General features: G+C 43.5%; 1 protein-coding gene across 1 annotated transcript in view; it reads left to right on the top strand.

The window, feature by feature from the left end:
- Positions 1 to 17407, top strand: part of LOC114454835 (titin-like) — a 168620-nt gene that overhangs the window by 138676 nt on the left and 12537 nt on the right. The window contains 21 exon segments of the mRNA XM_028435630.1: positions 5 to 301; positions 590 to 1177; positions 1259 to 1561; positions 1699 to 1995; positions 2100 to 2387; positions 2476 to 2781; positions 2872 to 3174; positions 3256 to 3561; positions 3667 to 5430; positions 8256 to 8549; positions 8641 to 8925; positions 9023 to 9322; positions 9633 to 11693; positions 11826 to 12128; positions 12220 to 12525; positions 12672 to 12962; positions 13226 to 13525; positions 13655 to 13960; positions 15427 to 15729; positions 16374 to 16655; positions 16742 to 17335. Of these exon segments, the coding sequence (XP_028291431.1) occupies positions 5 to 301; positions 590 to 1177; positions 1259 to 1561; positions 1699 to 1995; positions 2100 to 2387; positions 2476 to 2781; positions 2872 to 3174; positions 3256 to 3561; positions 3667 to 5430; positions 8256 to 8549; positions 8641 to 8925; positions 9023 to 9322; positions 9633 to 11693; positions 11826 to 12128; positions 12220 to 12525; positions 12672 to 12962; positions 13226 to 13525; positions 13655 to 13960; positions 15427 to 15729; positions 16374 to 16655; positions 16742 to 17335 (10077 nt within the window).

Below are 17407 nucleotides of genomic sequence, written 5' to 3'. Positions count from 1 at the left end.
ACAGAGGTACCAAGTCCACCAATGAAACTCGGTGTGGCAAATGTCACCAAGGACTCCGTTACACTAGCCTGGACCCGACCAGAATATGATGGAGGCAGCAGAGTCACAGGATACTTGATTGATGCAGTGGAGAAAGGGCAGAAAAAGTGGGTGAAGTGTGCCACAGTAAGAGCCCTGACCCACACTGTTAAGAACCTGAGAGAAGGAGCAGAGTACTTCTTCAGAGTTTGTGCTGAGAACCATGCCGGACTAAGTGAACCTAAAGAGATGATTGTTCCTGTGATTGTCAAGGAAATACAAGGTAGTTTATATTAGCCACTGTTTTATTAGTGTATTGGTCTTTGTGTACAATAGTTGTTTTACTTTAATAGAGAAAAACAAAGCAAGCAAAGATATCTATTAACAATCCTTTGTTGTTCGATTAGAAGGAGTCAATATTTGCAGATGTATAAAGGGCCTGGTTTCAACTCATAGTCAAATATTATTATTGTGATTACTATAGAAACATAGTGACAGATGTTTAAATGTGTACGTACATTGTAGTCTATTCCATGATAATCTTCATTATCTTTATGTTTCATTTTAACAGAGGCTCCAGAATTTAACCTGGTCAACTATCCAAAGAATACGGTTTATGTAAAAGCTGGTTCTGACTTGACCTTTGAGATTCCTCTCACCGGCAAACCTTTGCCAAAGGTGACCATGTCAAAGAACAATGTTACCATCAAGGGATCGAAGAGACTGGTGACTGAAGTAACTCCTGACAGTTTGATCATCACCCTTACTGAGAGCATTTCAAGTGACGCAGGCAAATATGAAATCACTGCCTCAAATGCTGGTGGAACCACCAAGATCTTCATCATCTTTGTGGTGCTAGACAGACCTGGACCTCCTATGGGTCCCGTTGAAATTGGAGAGGTTGGAGAGACCTCGGTTTGTCTGAAATGGGCTCCTGCAGAATATGACGGTGGCAGTCCTGTCACTCATTATGTGGTTCTTAAACGAGAAACCAGCACTCCAACCTGGGACGAGGTGTCAACAAACGTTGCCAGGAACATGATCAAAGCCACAAAACTGACCAAAGGTGAGGGTTATCAGTTCAGGATTAAAGCTGTGAATCGTTATGGAGTCAGTGACCACATCGACAGCCAGCCAGTCACCATCAAGCTTCCATATAGTAAGTAAACTATCATCTATCATTTTCTGTGGATTTTTTCAGCCTGAAGATTCTTGTTGACATGAGTTTTGTGTATTTCAGCTGCTCCTGGACCTCCATCCACTCCATGGGTCAGCTTTGTGTCCAGGGAGAGTCTTACCATATGCTGGAATGAGCCTGTCAATGATGGAGGAAACACAGTGATTGGATATCATCTGCAGATGAAAGAGAGGAGCAGCATCCTCTGGCAGAAGGTCAACAAAACAGCCATCCTGGGAAACCAGTGGCACGTGACAAACATATTGGCTGGACTCATCTATGAATTCAAAGTGGCAGCTGAAAATGCTGCTGGCATTGGAAAGATGAGCAAGACCTCAGAGGAGGTGCTGGCGATCGATGCCTGTGGTGAGTTACAGTATTTTTAAGTAATAGACAGTGATAACAAAGGTAAAGCCACTGATATCTGCATCTGTCTTGAGGTTAATGTCCCAGTTCAGCACTACTTGGTTCAACTAAACTCGGTCTCACTTTGAACTTTGCAGAGCCTCCAGCTAATGTCCGAATTACAGAAGTTACCAAGAATTCTGTCAGTCTAGCCTGGCAGAGGCCCCCCTACGATGGTGGCAGTAAGATCACAGGCTACAGTGTCGAGAGGAGGGAAGCTGGCAGCGGCAGATGGGTTAAGGCCAACTTTACCAATATAATTGAAATGAGCTTCACCGTTTCTGGGCTATCTCAGGATGAGTCGTACGAGTTCAGAGTCTATGCTAAGAATGCTGTTGGGTCTGTCAGTAACCCCTCTCTCATCGCTGGACCAGTCATTTGTGTTGACGCATGTGGTAAGCTTCTGTATTTTTGCAGCTCTTTGTGCCTTTTTTGTAAAAAAAAAATAAAAAAATTATAACAAGGTCATATGCATTTATTTTATTTTTTTGCCTCAAAGGTGCCCCAGCCATTGATCTTCCTCCGGAATACTTGGATGTCGTTCAATACAAAGCTGGAGCTACACTTAAACTCAGAGTTGGTATTAATGCTAAACCGCTGCCGACCATCGAGTGGCTAAAAAATGGAAAGGAGTTGGTTCAAACTTCTAGTCTATCGGTTGAAAGCACAACTGATTCTTCAGCTGTGCTCATCAAGGACGCAACTCGTTTGGACACCGGTTCATATGAGATCAAGATTAGAAATGTCCTAGGATCGGCATCTGCAACCATCAGGATCGAAATCCTTGGTAATTGCTGTTTGCTTGTTCAGTTTTAAACTCTTCAAACTTCCTTGGACTAAAACTTCTTCTCGCCTTTTTATTTATCTTCCCATAGACAAACCTGGACCTCCTGCTGGCGGCATTACATTCAATTCTATTACAGCAGAACGGATTGTCCTAAGCTGGGAACCAGTGCCTGAATCTGACCAAGGAGGCTCGAAGGTGACTCACTATGTAGTGGAGAGGCGAGAAACCAGCAAAGTAGTCTGGTCGACTATTTCAGATCAGCATGAGCAGACTCACATTTCCGTTGGTAAGCTGGTGCGGGGAAACGAGTACATCTTCCGGGTCTTGGCTGCAAACAAGTTTGGAGTTGGGGAACCTCTGGAGTCTGAGCCAGTCATTGCAAAGAATGCCTTTGGTGGGTTTCAGTCATGCCACAACATTATTTATTTAAAAAAAAAAAGTGTTTGTGTCAGGTAATCTAAACATGGTTTTGTTCTGTCCTTAGTAACACCTGGCCAGCCTCATACTCCTGAAGTCAATATCATCACCAAGTCATCTATGGTGGTAGAATGGGACAAACCTGGAGTGGACGGCGGTAGCACTGTGATCGGATACTACCTGGAGAGACGAGACAAGAAGAGCTTACGCTGGGTCAGAGTATACAAAGACCTTGTTAAGGACAACAAACAGACCGTATATCATCTCACAGAAGGAAAGGAGTACCAGTATCGTGTCTGTGCCATGAACAAAGCTGGAGAAGGGCCATTTTCTGATGCCTCTGACTTTTACAAGGCTGCTGACCCAGTTGGTGAGAGTTGATTCTTGATAGGTTTTTATTACAAACATTAACAGATCAATATACTCACTAATTGTTGCCCCTCATTTTCAGATCCCCCCGATGAGCCATGTAAGCTGAAGGTAGTGGACTCAACAAAGACCTCCATCACTTTGGGCTGGTCCAAACCTGAGTGGGATGGAGGCAGTGAGGTCAGCAGCTACATGGTTGAGAAGCGGGTTGAAGGAGAAGAAGACTGGGCAATGGTTGCCTCAAAAGGAGAGGTCAAGACGACAGAATACACCGTCCATGACCTAGAACCCAGTGTCAACTATTTCTTCAGAGTCTTTGCTGTAAACTGTGCTGGGCGTGGAGAGCCTTTGGCAATGACAGAACCTGTGCAGGCGAAAGATATCCTGGGTAAATTACTGACATTAAACCAAAGAAATGTGGTCAAACCATAACAAGAAAGCTTTTACTTTGACATGAGCCTGTGAATAATGATAAAACTTTTTCCTTACACAGAGGAAGCCCAGATTGACTCTGATGTTGCAATGAGAAGTCACTACATAGTGAAGGCTGGTAAAGATGTGGAGCTCTCTGTTCCTGTAAAGGGTCGACCTGTTCCATCTGCCTCCTGGAGCAAAGAAGAGGAATGCATTGACCTCAATGCCAAGTATGAGTTCCACCATTCAGACACAACCACAGTCCTTGTGATGCGTGAGGTGACCAGGCTGGACACTGGGAAGTACACAGTGAAGATTGAAAATGGTGTAGGAGAGCCCAAAACCCTGACTTTGTCGGTGAAAGTGCAGGACACTCCATCTCAGTGCAGGAACTTGGTATTGAAAGATGTGACCCGAGGAAAAGTGACCCTCTGCTGGGACCCTCCAGTTCTGGATGGAGGAGCTGAGATTACAAACTACGTCATTGAGAAACGAGATTCATCTAAAAGATCCTACTCTGCTGTGGCAAGCAAACACACCGACACCACTTACACCATCTTAGACCTCTCTGAAAAAACATCCTACTTCTTCCGTGTATTAGCAGAAAATGAAAATGGCATTGGGGAGCCATGTAATACACTTGAACCTGTAAAGGCAACAGAGACTCCAGGACCAGTGAAGGATATCTCTATGAAAGATTCATCTAAGACCTCCGTGACATTGCAGTGGATGAAGCCCGACCATGACGGTGGCAGCATAATCTCTGACTATATCATTGAGAAGAAGCTGCAGGGCGAGGAGTGGTCATTGGGTGGAAACAGCAGGCAGTGTGAGTTTGAAGTGAAGAAACTGAAAGAGCATTCTGAAATGTTCTTCAGAGTTGCTGCCAGGAATGAGAAGGGACAGGGTGAGTTTATGGAGACTGGGCCAATCAAGGTCATAGACTACATCATCACTCCAGAAGCTGACCTCTCAGAATACCCTAGAGGCACCATTAAAGTTCGCCTAGGTCACAATGTCCACATTGAGCTGCCTTACAAAGGCAAACCCAGACCTGCTGTTCAGTGGCTGAAGGACTCCCTTCCCCTGAAAGAGAGTGACCAAATCCGCTTTAAGACAACAGAAAATAAAGCTATGTTGATAATGAAGAATATAACAAAGGACAACGAGGGGAAATACACTCTGACCCTGGACAACAAGGTCAACAGGAAGTCCTTCCATGTCCACGTTGTCACACTTGGTCCACCATCAAAGGCTGTTGGTCCAATTCTGCTGGATGAAATCCGAGCTGAGAGCATCATGATCTCCTGGGAAGAGCCAAACGATGATGGCGGTGGACCTATCACCTGCTACACGGTGGAAAAACGTGATGCTTCCCAAGTTGATTGGAAGATGGTCTGTTCTAGTGTCGAGGATACGCAGTTTAGGATATCCAACCTGATCAAGGGACACCAGTACCAGTTTAGAGTCTGTGCTGAGAACCGCTATGGTGTCAGTGAACCTCTAATCTCCCAAATGGTTGTTGCTAAGCACCAGTTCAGGCCTCCAGGTCCACCTGGTAAGCCTGTTGTGTACAACGTCACCAATGATGGCATGACTATCCAGTGGGAAAAGCCCATCTATGACGGTGGCACACCAATTCAAGGCTACCACGTAGAGAAGAAAGAGAGGAATAGTATCATGTGGCAGAAAGTGAATGATGTGATCATCAAAGAGACTGACTTCAGAATCCTGGAGCTCATTGAAGGACTGGCGTACTCTTTCAGAGTCTATGCGCAAAACGATTCCGGTTTCAGCCGAATGAGTGATGAAAGCAAACCGATCATGGCCGTCAGTCCGGTTGGTAAGTTTTAAACTCTTAACGACACAAGCAACACAATTCTTCAGCCAGAATAACAAACTGTAATCAACCATCTCAATTCCATTTTATATCAAGAGTATTTGTACAATAAACAAAGTGACCAAGTTATATTGAACAAACCTGTTTTCCTAAGTAACAGTTTGGTAATATGGCACAAAATAAATCAAATATTTTCCTCTATTTCTTGGTCCATTTAACTTTTCATGATTTTTTGTGTCGTAATGATGAAATGGATTACAGGTGTTACAGTGAAAATTTGTGGTTACCTCGTCTTTGGCTGGTTAACACCCTCTGCATTGGAGTAAAGGAGGGGGAGGGAGAGGCCAGCTTCCAGGGGGGACGAGACATTTTGTCTCCTGGTATCTCCTGATAGTCAGATGCGTAGCTGTGTGTGTGTGTGTGTGTTTGTGTTTGTTTGTGTAAATGGATGTGTATTGGGTGTGAGTGTGTGACTATAATCATGTGAGTGTGTGAACAATGGGTGCCTCTGCGTCCAACCTTGGAGATAAGATGTGTTTTGGGAAGCTGATCTGACCTCAAAAGTAGAGCAGGAGGCATGACAGGCTAGTGTTGTGGTGGTCAAGACCGGTCTTGGTCTCGAGACCAAATTTTAAAGGTCTTGGTCTTGTCTCGGACTCGGGATTTTCCGTCAAGACCGTTAGAGACCAGCACTAATTCCTGCTATTTTTAAACTTTTTTATAATGTGATAATAACACAGAGAAGAACTGGATAAAACAATCCTTTATTCATTATTTAATCCACCCTGTTATAATGACCACAACCTTCCTTATTGTGACTGAGTGACGTGTGTGACACTCATACGTGTGTGACTACGGTGTCAGTTTGGACCGTGGAGCAGAAGGAGATATGAACTAATCACCGGTAAAAATCCCAGTAAAACTCTGTAAAACAATCACCAGTAATAAATATTATCTCTGGTAAAGACAGTAGCTCTAATAACTGGTATAATAATAAACTGATGATATTACAGTCTGTGAAGGCTGGATAGGGGACGCACTTACTCTGCTTCTGGGTCCTAGTGCCAGCCGAGCAGTGAAGCCTGTTCAGTTTACTGTGTTTACTGAGGTCTGTGTGTTTAATAAGTCTGTGTGTGTTTAATAAGTGTGTGTGTGTTTAATAAGTCTGTGTGTGTTTAATAAGTCAGTGTGTGTGTTTAATAAGTCTGTGTGTGTTTAATAAGTGTGTGTGTGTTTAATAAGTCTGTGTGTGTTTAATAAGTCAGTGTGTGTTTAATAAGTCTGTGTGTGTTTAATAAGTCAGTGTGTGTTTAATAAGTCTGTGTGTGTTTAATAAGTCAGTGTGTGTGTTTAATAAGTCAGTGTGTGTTTAATAAGTCAGTGTGTGTTTAATAAGTCTGTGTGTGTTTAATAAGTCTGTGTGTGTTTAATAAGTCAGTGTGTGTTTAATAAGTCTGTGTGTGTTTAATAAGTCTGTGTGTGTTTAATAAGTCTGTGTGTGTTTAATAAGTCAGTGTGTGTTTAATAAGTCTGTGTGTGTTTAATAAGTCTGTGTGTGTTTAATAAGTCTGTGTGTGTCCGTGTGAAAGTCTGCATGTTTATGTCTCTGTCCATCCACTCTTTTCATTATATCCATGTCTTTTAAGGCTTTTATTACATAGTGTCGGCTGTAATTCGGGCCGCCGCCATCTTGGATTATGTCGTCACCAGCGCGTCATCAACGCAAGTTACACTATCACAGAATGAGTCAAATAACTGTAAAGAGGTTTTATATTAGTCTATTATATTTTTAAAGTGGTGTTTTTTTGTGTCTTTAGACTCTAATTACATGTATGTCTATAATATGTTCCCTACAATATAAACAGGTTCACAATATAATTTTTTATAGTTTCTGTTTCCACTGTATCAGAATAATAATAATAATTCTCAACAATAACTATTGATTAATTTGTCACATGACTTTTCCAGGGTTTGTTTTATTTAGTTTCACATCTACCTGTAGATCTATGTTTTTTACACTGATGACAACTTGTTTGTAGTTTTATTTCAGAAAGTTTCACATTTACAGTTACAGTTGGAAACCTTTGTTAATTAAATATTCTAGTTACATTACAGTAACCATATTAAACTATATCAACTAAGTGAATTAATAAAAATAACCTGTGTAAAGGCTTTTTCAATCTAAATCTAAATCTGTGACCTGTTAAACCTGAACAACTCAAAGAATCAGAATCAAGAATCATTATTTATTGTTAGAAATGCTTTTAAACACTTACTGTACATTGAGCTGACATAAAAATATTGTTTTCAAATATGTAGAATAATTATGAATTTATCAGTAGCAGTAGTAGTTTTAATATTTTAGTTAATTTTTTTCCAGGCACCTTTTTTGTCCGTCAAATGTATTTAAAATAAACTAAAATTAAAGAGAGAATGTTATTTAACTGTTGAACCTTGTCATAATTTTATTTATTTATATATTTTTTTTAAATTGAAAAAAAAATGTTTATGGTCTTGGTCTTGACTCGGTCTCGGCTCCCGAAAGTCTTGGTCTTGTCTTGGTCTCGGTGCATTCTGTTCTCGGGCAAGTCTTGGTCTCGGATAGTGTGGTCTTGAACACAACACTATGACAGGCACACAATGGAAAGTCACAACTTAAGGCCCTTAATTGAATAAGGTATATGAATACATATACGAGTATATATATGAATAAACATAATTAACTAATTTTGCCCTGACACAGGGTTAGTTGATTTAGGAACCCCTTTGTGACTGCTGTTGGGTGCTGTACTCTTCTGGTAAGTAACAGTTTGTTTCTTGTCTTGCAGATCCACCGGGACAGCCTGACTACACAGATGTAACCAGCGACTCTGTGACGCTGAAATGGGATGCGCCAAAACGTGATGGCGGAAGCAAGATTACCAGCTATACGATTGAGAAACGCCAAGGACACGGCCGCTGGTTCAGAGCTAACTTGACTGATTGCCATGAGTGCCAGTACACAGTCACTGGACTGGCAACCAATGAGCGCTATGAGTTCAGAGTCATTGCCAGAAATTCCATTGGTGTAGTCAGTCCTCCATCTAACTCCTCCGGCATGATTGTTGTCAGGAGTGAGAATGGTAAGTAATGAAAAAGAAGTGTTGTTGATAATAAACCTCAGGACATATGTCTGTGATCGTTGTAAGTTAATGTACTTTTTCTTACCTGTAGCTACCCCAAACATTGAGTTTGGCCCAGAGTATTTTGAGGGGTTGACAGTAAAGGCTGGAGAACCCATCAGGCTTAAAGTGTCCATCACTGGACGCCCAGCCCCCAAAGTGGTTTGGTACAGGGATGAGGTGGAGGTCACCAAAAAGATGATGGACATCATAACTGTGGCTGGATCCAGCACCCTGTTTGTCAGGGACGCTGACCGGACTCATCGCGGCCTTTACACCATTGAGGCTACCAATGGATCCGGAAGCAAGAAGGAGAAGATCCTGGTTCAAGTCCAAGGTATTCCACACTTTCCATTTTTCTACATTATATTTACTTCTTTGTCATTTTACTTTAATTGGACAATAACATGATTGTCCCTGACCTGTGTAACCAGACACTCCTGGGGAGCCTGTCGGACCCATCTACTTTAGCAACATATCAGAGGGCAAATGCACCCTATCCTGGAATCCACCAGAGAATGATGGCTGCTCTGAAATTTCACACTATGTGATTGAAAAGCGGGAAACTGCCAAGATCTCCTGGGCTCTAGTGACTGATGAGTGCAAAGAATGTACCTACAGTGCCACTAAGCTCATCAAGACCAACGAATACCAGTTCAGGGTTTCTGCAGTGAACAAGTTTGGAGTCAGCCGGCCTCTGGAATCCAGCCCCGTCATTGCGCAAATGCAGTACAGTAAGTAGAATTACCAGAACACAGCTGTGAAGTGTCCAACATTAAATTTATAGAGAGTTCCCTGTCTGACATCTTTAGTTACCGAGTAAAGAAGGGTGACATTTTTCTAACTCACAGGAATACAGTTTTTCATTATCTGATGATTGGATAGATTCCAACCCTTGGTTCATTGGTTCTTATCAAATCATGCTCATTATTGAAAGAGAGGGAAATAAATCTGTTGGACACATTATTGTTGTGTTGTTGGTTTCACAAAAAGGAAAGTCATTCCTGCTCAGAGGTTTTTATAAACTGACATTTCCTCCACCAGCTGCTCCAGATGCACCTGGCACTCCTTATGCCACTGAGGTGACAGGAGAGAGCATCACTTTATCCTGGTCTCCTCCAACATCTGATGGAGGGAATCCAATTCAGCACTACATTGTGGAGAAGCGAGAGAGAAAAACGGTGCGCTTTTATCGGGTGATGACCAAAAAGCCCATCATTGAGTGTGCTCACAAGGTGCTGAATCTGACAAATGATATGGAATATGAGTTCCGGGTCATGGCTGTTAATGATGCTGGGGTGGGAACTCTGAGCAACATCTCTATCCCCATCAAGGCATCTGAGCCAAAAGACATTCCCTGTGCTCCCTCTGTGGTCTGTGTGTCCGATTCCACCAACACCTCCATCAGCCTGGAATGGAGCAAGCCTGCGGACGACGGTGGAATGGAGATACTTGGCTACAATGTGGAGATGGCAAAGGGAGAAGAATGGCAGAGGGTGAACAAGGAACTCTTGGTTGGGACAAATTACACCGTAAAGGGTCTGCAGACAGGAGCTGAGTACATGTTCCGTGTGGCGGCTGTGAATCATGTGGGCCAAGGTGAGGAAAAGGAGATCCCAGAGCCGGCCCAAGCTGTAGACAGGCTGGCAGCACCGCAAGTGGACATTGACGCCACCTTCAAGCAGACACACATCATTAAGGCTGGAGGTTCAGTGTGTTTGGATGTTTGCTTCAGAGGAAAACCTACACCCACTGCCACCTGGGTGAAGGAAGAGGGAGAGCTGGGTGCCATGTCAGAGATAGTCACCACAGAGGGTTACAGTTCACTGAGTCTGGAAAACTGCTCCAGAAATGATACCGGCAAATACACGGTGAACCTGGAGAACTCCAGTGGCAGCAAGTCTATCACATTTTTTGTAAAGGTCATGGACACCCCTGGACTTCCACAGAACGTTGCATTTAAAGAGGTGACCAGAGGTTCTGTTACAATCTCCTGGGAGCCTCCACTCAATGATGGTGGAGCCCGAATTCAGCACTTTATCGTTGAGAGGCGTGAGGCGAGCCGTCGCACATGGCAGCAGTCTGGTGGAAATTGTACAAAGCACATCCTGAAGATACTAGACTTGCTTGAGGGAGTTCCCTACTTCTTTAGGGTCTCAGCTGAGAATCAACATGGTGTGGGCGAGGCATTTGAATTTAATGAGCCTGTGATTGCTACTGCAGAGCCAGCCTCTCCAAAGAGGTTGGACATTTTGGATACCACAGACAGCTCTGTGACTTTGGGCTGGCTCAAGCCAGAACATGATGGTGGCAGCCGTATCCAGGGCTATGTCATCGAGGCCAAACCTAAGGGCGGAGACAAATGGATGGTTGTTACCACTACAAAAAACCTCACTTATGTTGTTGACAAACTCAACAAGGGTGATGAATATGATTTCCGTGTAAAGGCTAGAAACGAATCTGGCTGCAGCAAAGCTAAAGAGACTTTGGCACCTGTTCTGGTAAAAGAGCCTCACATTGAACCTACTGCCGACCTCAGCGAAATCACAAACCAGCTCATCACCTGTAGATCTGGAAGCACCTGCACTATTGACGTCCCCATCAGTGGCAGACCTGCTCCAAAGGTCAGCTGGAAGCTAGAGGAGATGAAGCTGAGGAACTCCGACCGAGTCTCCATCAAAGTCACTAAAGACAGAAGCAGCATCACAGTGAAGGAGGTCATGAGAGGAGATGGCGGTAAATACCACCTTGTTCTCGAGAATGTGGCAGGAACGAGGACCTTTACTATTGAAGTCAACGTAACAGGCAAACCCAGTCCACCATCTGGGCTGGTGGAAATCTCCTCCATCACCTCAGAGTCCTGTGTGGTGAGCTGGCAGCCTCCTGAAGATGATGGGGGCACTGACATCACCAACTACATTGTGGAGAAACGCGAGTCTGGCTCCACTGCTTGGCAGCTCATAAACTCTAGCGTAAAACGCACGACCCTGCATGTGTGCCACCTCACTAAGTACATGCAGTACACCTTCAGGGTCTCTGCTGAGAACCGCTTTGGCATCAGCAAACCCACCGAGTCTGAAACAATTGTTGCAGAGCATCCATACAGTAAGTCCACCGTCCATTAAAATAAATAGAGCTTGTTTAGAAATGAAATCATATTAATCCAACCTTAATATTATAACAATAGAAACAGTCATCATTGAAACATAAAAATGTGATATTTCTTTTTTACAACAGCACCCCCGGGCCCGCCAACGAGACCTTCTGTGTTCAACATCAGTGCAAACTCAATGACCCTGAAGTGGGAGGAGCCTTATCACGATGGCGGCAGCAAAGTGACTGGATACTGGGTTGAGAAAAAAGAGAGGAACAACATCCTGTGGGTGAGGGAGAACAAGATCCCAATCTTTGAGTGTTACTACAAAGTGGAGGCTTTAGTGGAAGGCCTGGAGTACCAATTCAGAGTCTACGCTATGAACAGTGCCGGGCTGAGCAAAGCCAGCGAGGCTTCCAAACGAGCTATCGCCCAAAACCCAGTCGGTGAGTTTTGTCAGAGCTGATTTCAATGACATTCTTAACATCTTCGTCCTCATTCAACTTGTCTGATGAACATTTTTGGGCTGACTCATAGATCCTCCGGGCAAACCAGAGGTTACAAATGTTACTAGAACCACCGTCTCCCTGAAATGGTCTGCGCCCCTCTATGATGGCGGCAGTCCTATTGTGGGATACATCATTGAGCGTAAGCCTTACATAGTGACAGGTGAGGGTCGCTGGCTTAAGTGCAACTACACTAACGTGACCGACAACTTCTACACTGTCACGGCACTGGGAGAAGGAGAGCCCTACGAGTTCAGAGTCATCGCTAAAAACACCAACCAGGTCTACAGCACGCCTTCTGAGTCCACCGGCTCCGTGCAGTGCAAGACAGACTTTGGTAAGATTGTGAGAGTCATTCTATATCATGTCAACTGTAATTCTAACAGCACGTTTCCAAATGACTGCATGGGTGGGATCCGTGAAAGCAGCAAAAATAGTCTTTATTTCCTTAATAGGTTTTTTTTCTTCCTGTCTGCTCCACAGAGCCCCCAAAAGCCCAATTAGACAGCAAACTCCTGTCAGAAACTGTGAGGGTCAGAGCAGGGTCAGATCTGGTTCTGGATGCTGCAGTAGGCGGCCGACCCGACCCTAAGGCTTCCTGGTCAAAGGGCAAAAGGGAATTGGAGCTGTGTGAGAAGTACCACCTCCAGTACACTCCCACCAAGGCCATGGCCATCATCAAGTTCTGTGATAGAGACGACACTGGGAAATACATCCTGACTGTTCGAAATGTCAGCGGAACCAAGACTGCTGAGGTTAACGTCAAAGTGCTTGGTAAGGGGCTCTTTGTTTTCAGGAAACTTCCTTTATTTACTCTGGGTTCACTGAAGTCTCTAAACCATGTCATGGAGACCTTGAATGCTGAATGTTTTAGCAAAGGATAGCTCTTGATCAGGTTTGACAATGAGCTGCATGATGACACAATCTTTAGATTCACACATCAAAAATCAGCCAAATGTCATTGTAGTTTAAATCTAAAGTGTGACATTCTTTTGTTATTGTTCAAGCAGCACATGTCTCTGTACTGTTTGTTTCAGACACACCTGGAGCTTGTGAAGGCAGCATTGAGATCAGTAAAATCACAGAGGAGTCGTGCACTCTGAGCTGGAAGCCTCCTCTGGAAGACGGTGGTGACCCAGTCAGCCACTACATAGTGGAGAGACGTGACACCAACAGGCTGAACTGGGTCATCATGCATGCTGAGTGCAAGGAGCTCACCTGCAACATCACCTGCCTGTTCAAGAACACAGAGTACCTGTTTAGAGTTCGTGGTGTCAACAAGTATGGAGCTGGAGTCTTTATCCAGTCGGAGCCCATGATCGCCAGGAATACCTTCAGTAAGTGTAACAGTCTAAACTGCAATCTTTTCTAACCAGGCGGTATTTTATCAAATTCTTCTCAAAAGAATCAAAATTTGAGGAAATAAAAAAGCATCTCATAATGCTTGGCCTTTGTTTCCATTTAAGCTGTCCCATCTCCTCCTGGAGCTCCAGAGATCCTGGCTTCTGGAAAGGACTTTGCCACTATTGAGTGGCTGAAGCCAGAGAGCGATGGCGGCAGTCCACTGACTCACTACCTGGTGGAGAAACGTGAGAGAAAAAGCGCCCGCTGGGTTAAGGTGAACAGGGATGGCGCTCATCTGGACACCACCCTGAAAGTCTGCGGTCTGACGGAAGGAAATATCTACCAGTTCAGAGTGACGGCCCTCAACAAAGCAGGGGAGAGTGAAGCCAGTGAGGTGTCCCTGTATGTGGTCTGCAGAGTGCCCACATGTAAGTCCTGGAGAGTCCAGATTCTTCTTCTTCTGTCTGAACTTTCATCTTTTCACACATGAATGGATTCAAAGATCTTAGAGGACATTTGCTTTGGTAGTCACGTAGACACAGTGAGGTTATGTCTGTATATGAATTATTTGTGCTTGTGAGCGTGACCATCACTGCATCATTCAAAACATTTAAACTCATGAGACAGGCAGAGAAAAGGCTCAGAAACACACTTAGTAGACATGGTTGGATTAGCATCACCTTTAAAGATAAAACTACCAGTTACAGTTTACATGAAAACAAGTCCACTGCTGTGGGCAACAGAAGAACAAACCAAATATATATATATTTATATGCGTGTATAGTACAGTCTGACTGCTGCGATAGTGAACTCAACTTTATAACCTTAATGAAACACGTTACAAACATTGGTTAATTTACATTAAAAATCTTTTATACGCAACTAAAAAACCTTTGGGGTAGAACTTTGAATGTGAACGAAGTTTAAGTAAATGTTTCCTGTTCATTATAACTGCTTTAACAGAAGGATTTTAAATTTCTTATTAAATTCAACCTCCCTCTGACATCAGATTATAATCCCTCACATGTTCATAATACAAATAAAATCATTGGAAAAGTTATTTAACCCAACAATATTTAACTCTTTTCCTCACAGACTTTTAGCTCTTTTCTTTATTCAACCCCAACTTCAAAGAATGTTCCCATCATCATTTTCCAACACATGAGGTGTAGGGATTTATATTGATAAGAATTTAGTGATTCCGATGCTTTATTGATTCCTGCATATCGATCCGGTTATGATCAATTCTATCACCTCTGCTTTGCAGCAGCTCGTGTGTGTGGCATCATCGCAAATTTGTGAGTGAGGTACGTTTGTTTACAGTGGCGGCGCAGCCCGGGAAGAATGCATAGCAGAATCATAAAAAGTTTTTGTCAGCGATTCCAAAGAATCGCTTGACTAAGAACCGGTTGAGCACACACTGAAGTCTGGGATGAATTGAAATAATATTCAATTAAGCTCTGCATGAGTTTATAAATGAGGTGGAAAAGGACTGAAAATATTCTGAATTATTTCTTCAAAAGATGTTAAAATATCTCTCAGTGTTAATGCAACAAAGCTACAAGCTCAGTATGTAAAGTATGTATCATCAACCCATAATCCTTGGCATGCTGCTGAAGGAGGCGGAGCTCTAAGTTCAATAATTAAAATGAAAACATGCTTTCATGTATGGTTGTTTTTTAAACTACAAATCATTTTGGGACACATTTGTAAAAATAGAGGAAGATCCCTTTAAAGGAATAAACAATAAAGATGAGGAGTCCCCCCCCCTTTAACCCCCACCAAATGCAAACAGACAGAAGTGAAAGAGCCAGTTCTCATATGAACCTGTTGAGTGGGGGGATTTACCTGTTCTCATGTTTTATAACATGTGTCCTGTATCCCCCTCCCTCAGGCACGCCCGCTCCTCCCTCCATTCCAAGAATTACCGACACACACGCCGACAGCATCAGCCTGGCCTGGTCCCGGCCAGTGGAGGACGGAGGAGCCGACGTGATGGGCTACATCCTAGAGATGCAGGAATCTGGAACAGAGGAGTGGACCAAGGTCCACGAAAAGACATTGCGCACGACAGAGTACGTAGTAACCGGACTGTGTGCAGGAAAAAAGTACTGCTTCAGAGTGGCCGGCGTCAACATCAACGGTACCGGAGACTTCAGTGACCAGTGTGCTGAGACGGAGCCAGTGGAGAGGATCGGTAAGTACATGAGAAACCTGGACCAGTGATGATCATTCTACTGACCATATCATATGAAGAGGTTATATTGACTGATATCTGGATGAATGCACAGTAGGAAAGAGTTATTCTATCTCTTGAAAGGATCATTGAAATGCTTTACCCGTACACCCAGTACTCAGTTGAAATCTCTAGGAAATACAGCTAAATTGTATGTGTTAACATGTATGTGATAAATCAAGCTGAAGAATCCATACAAATATTTAAATATGACTTAATGGCACAAAACTGGGATATCGTATAGAATAACATGAACGTCAGTGATGTAGATGAGGAATTCTAAACAACGGGTAAAATAGTAAACAATGAAAATTCTTCCTTGGATCATAAAGAGATCAGGAAACACTATAGAGAACTGAGGAGGCACAAAATAAAAACTAAACATATGGAAACAATCTAATAATGTTAAAAAAATAGCAAATAAATAATATTATAGTTAATTATTGGATGATGACAAGAGTTCACAGTTTTATTTTACTCCATGTTTGAAATATGCTCAAATTAATAACTACACTGAATCTTTATAAACACATTTAGTTATGGTTACAAAGGTTAAAAGGAACAACTAAATCTAAATGATATTCATTTCCAAACCTCTCACACAGAAACTCCTGACTTTGAGCTCCATGATGATCTGAAGAAGACCATCTGTCTGCGTGCCGGTGGTTCCCTCCGCCTCTACGTCAACGTGGCCGGCCGTCCTGCTCCGACCATCACGTGGACTAAACCAGGAGTGGATCTGCAGAGCAGAGGCTTTATTGATGTCACCAGCACTTCCACCACACTCATCATTGACAAAGTCCACCGCTACGACGCTGGCAAGTACACGCTGGTGGCAGAGAACTCTGCTGGAAAACAGGAGGTCCACATCCTTGTCAAGGTCTACGGTAAGATGGACATGATATTGGGGATTGGAAGTGGTATTTATTGCAGATACGTTACGCATTTTGACAATGTACGTCTTTCCTCTTAGACACTCCTGGACCTACGGGAGCAATCAAGATCAAGGAGTTGACAAAGGAGTCTGCCACCATATCCTGGGAAGCCCCGACAGTTGACGGTGGTGCTCCAGTCAACAACTACATCATTGAAAGGCGTGAGGCCTCCATGAGGGCTTACAAGACGGTCACTTCAAAGTGCAGCAAAACATCCTACAAGCTTGACGGCCTGTTGGAGGGCATGCTCTATTATTTCCGTGTCCTTCCTGAGAACATATATGGCATTGGGGAACCCTGTGAGACTCCTGATGTTGTCCAGGTGTGCGAGGTGCCACTACCACCCCAGAAACTAGAGGTCATTGACGTCACCAAGACATCTGTGGTCCTGAGCTGGGAAAAGCCAGAACATGATGGCGGTAGTAGGCTAACCGGCTACGTCATTGAAGCGTGCAAGTCAGGGACCGACAAATGGATGAAGGTGGCCACGCTGAAGATCACAGACTTCGAGCACACTATAGACAAGCTGAACGAGAACGAGCAGTACATTTTCCGCATCAGAGCAATAAATAGCCGAGGTCCCAGCCAACCCAGAGAGCTCCTTGCAGCTGTCACGGTTAAAGAACAGAGAGGTAATGGAAGAGTGAGGCCACGCTGAATGAGATCACACACACTTTGAATATAATAACACTAAACTTAATGTC

Source organism: Gouania willdenowi, chromosome 21, assembly GCF_900634775.1.
Source record: "Gouania willdenowi chromosome 21, fGouWil2.1, whole genome shotgun sequence".
NCBI lineage: Eukaryota > Metazoa > Chordata > Actinopteri > Blenniiformes > Gobiesocidae > Gouania > Gouania willdenowi.
Note: the sequence above shows the minus strand (reverse complement) of the source record. Positions and strands in the feature narration are given on the sequence as shown.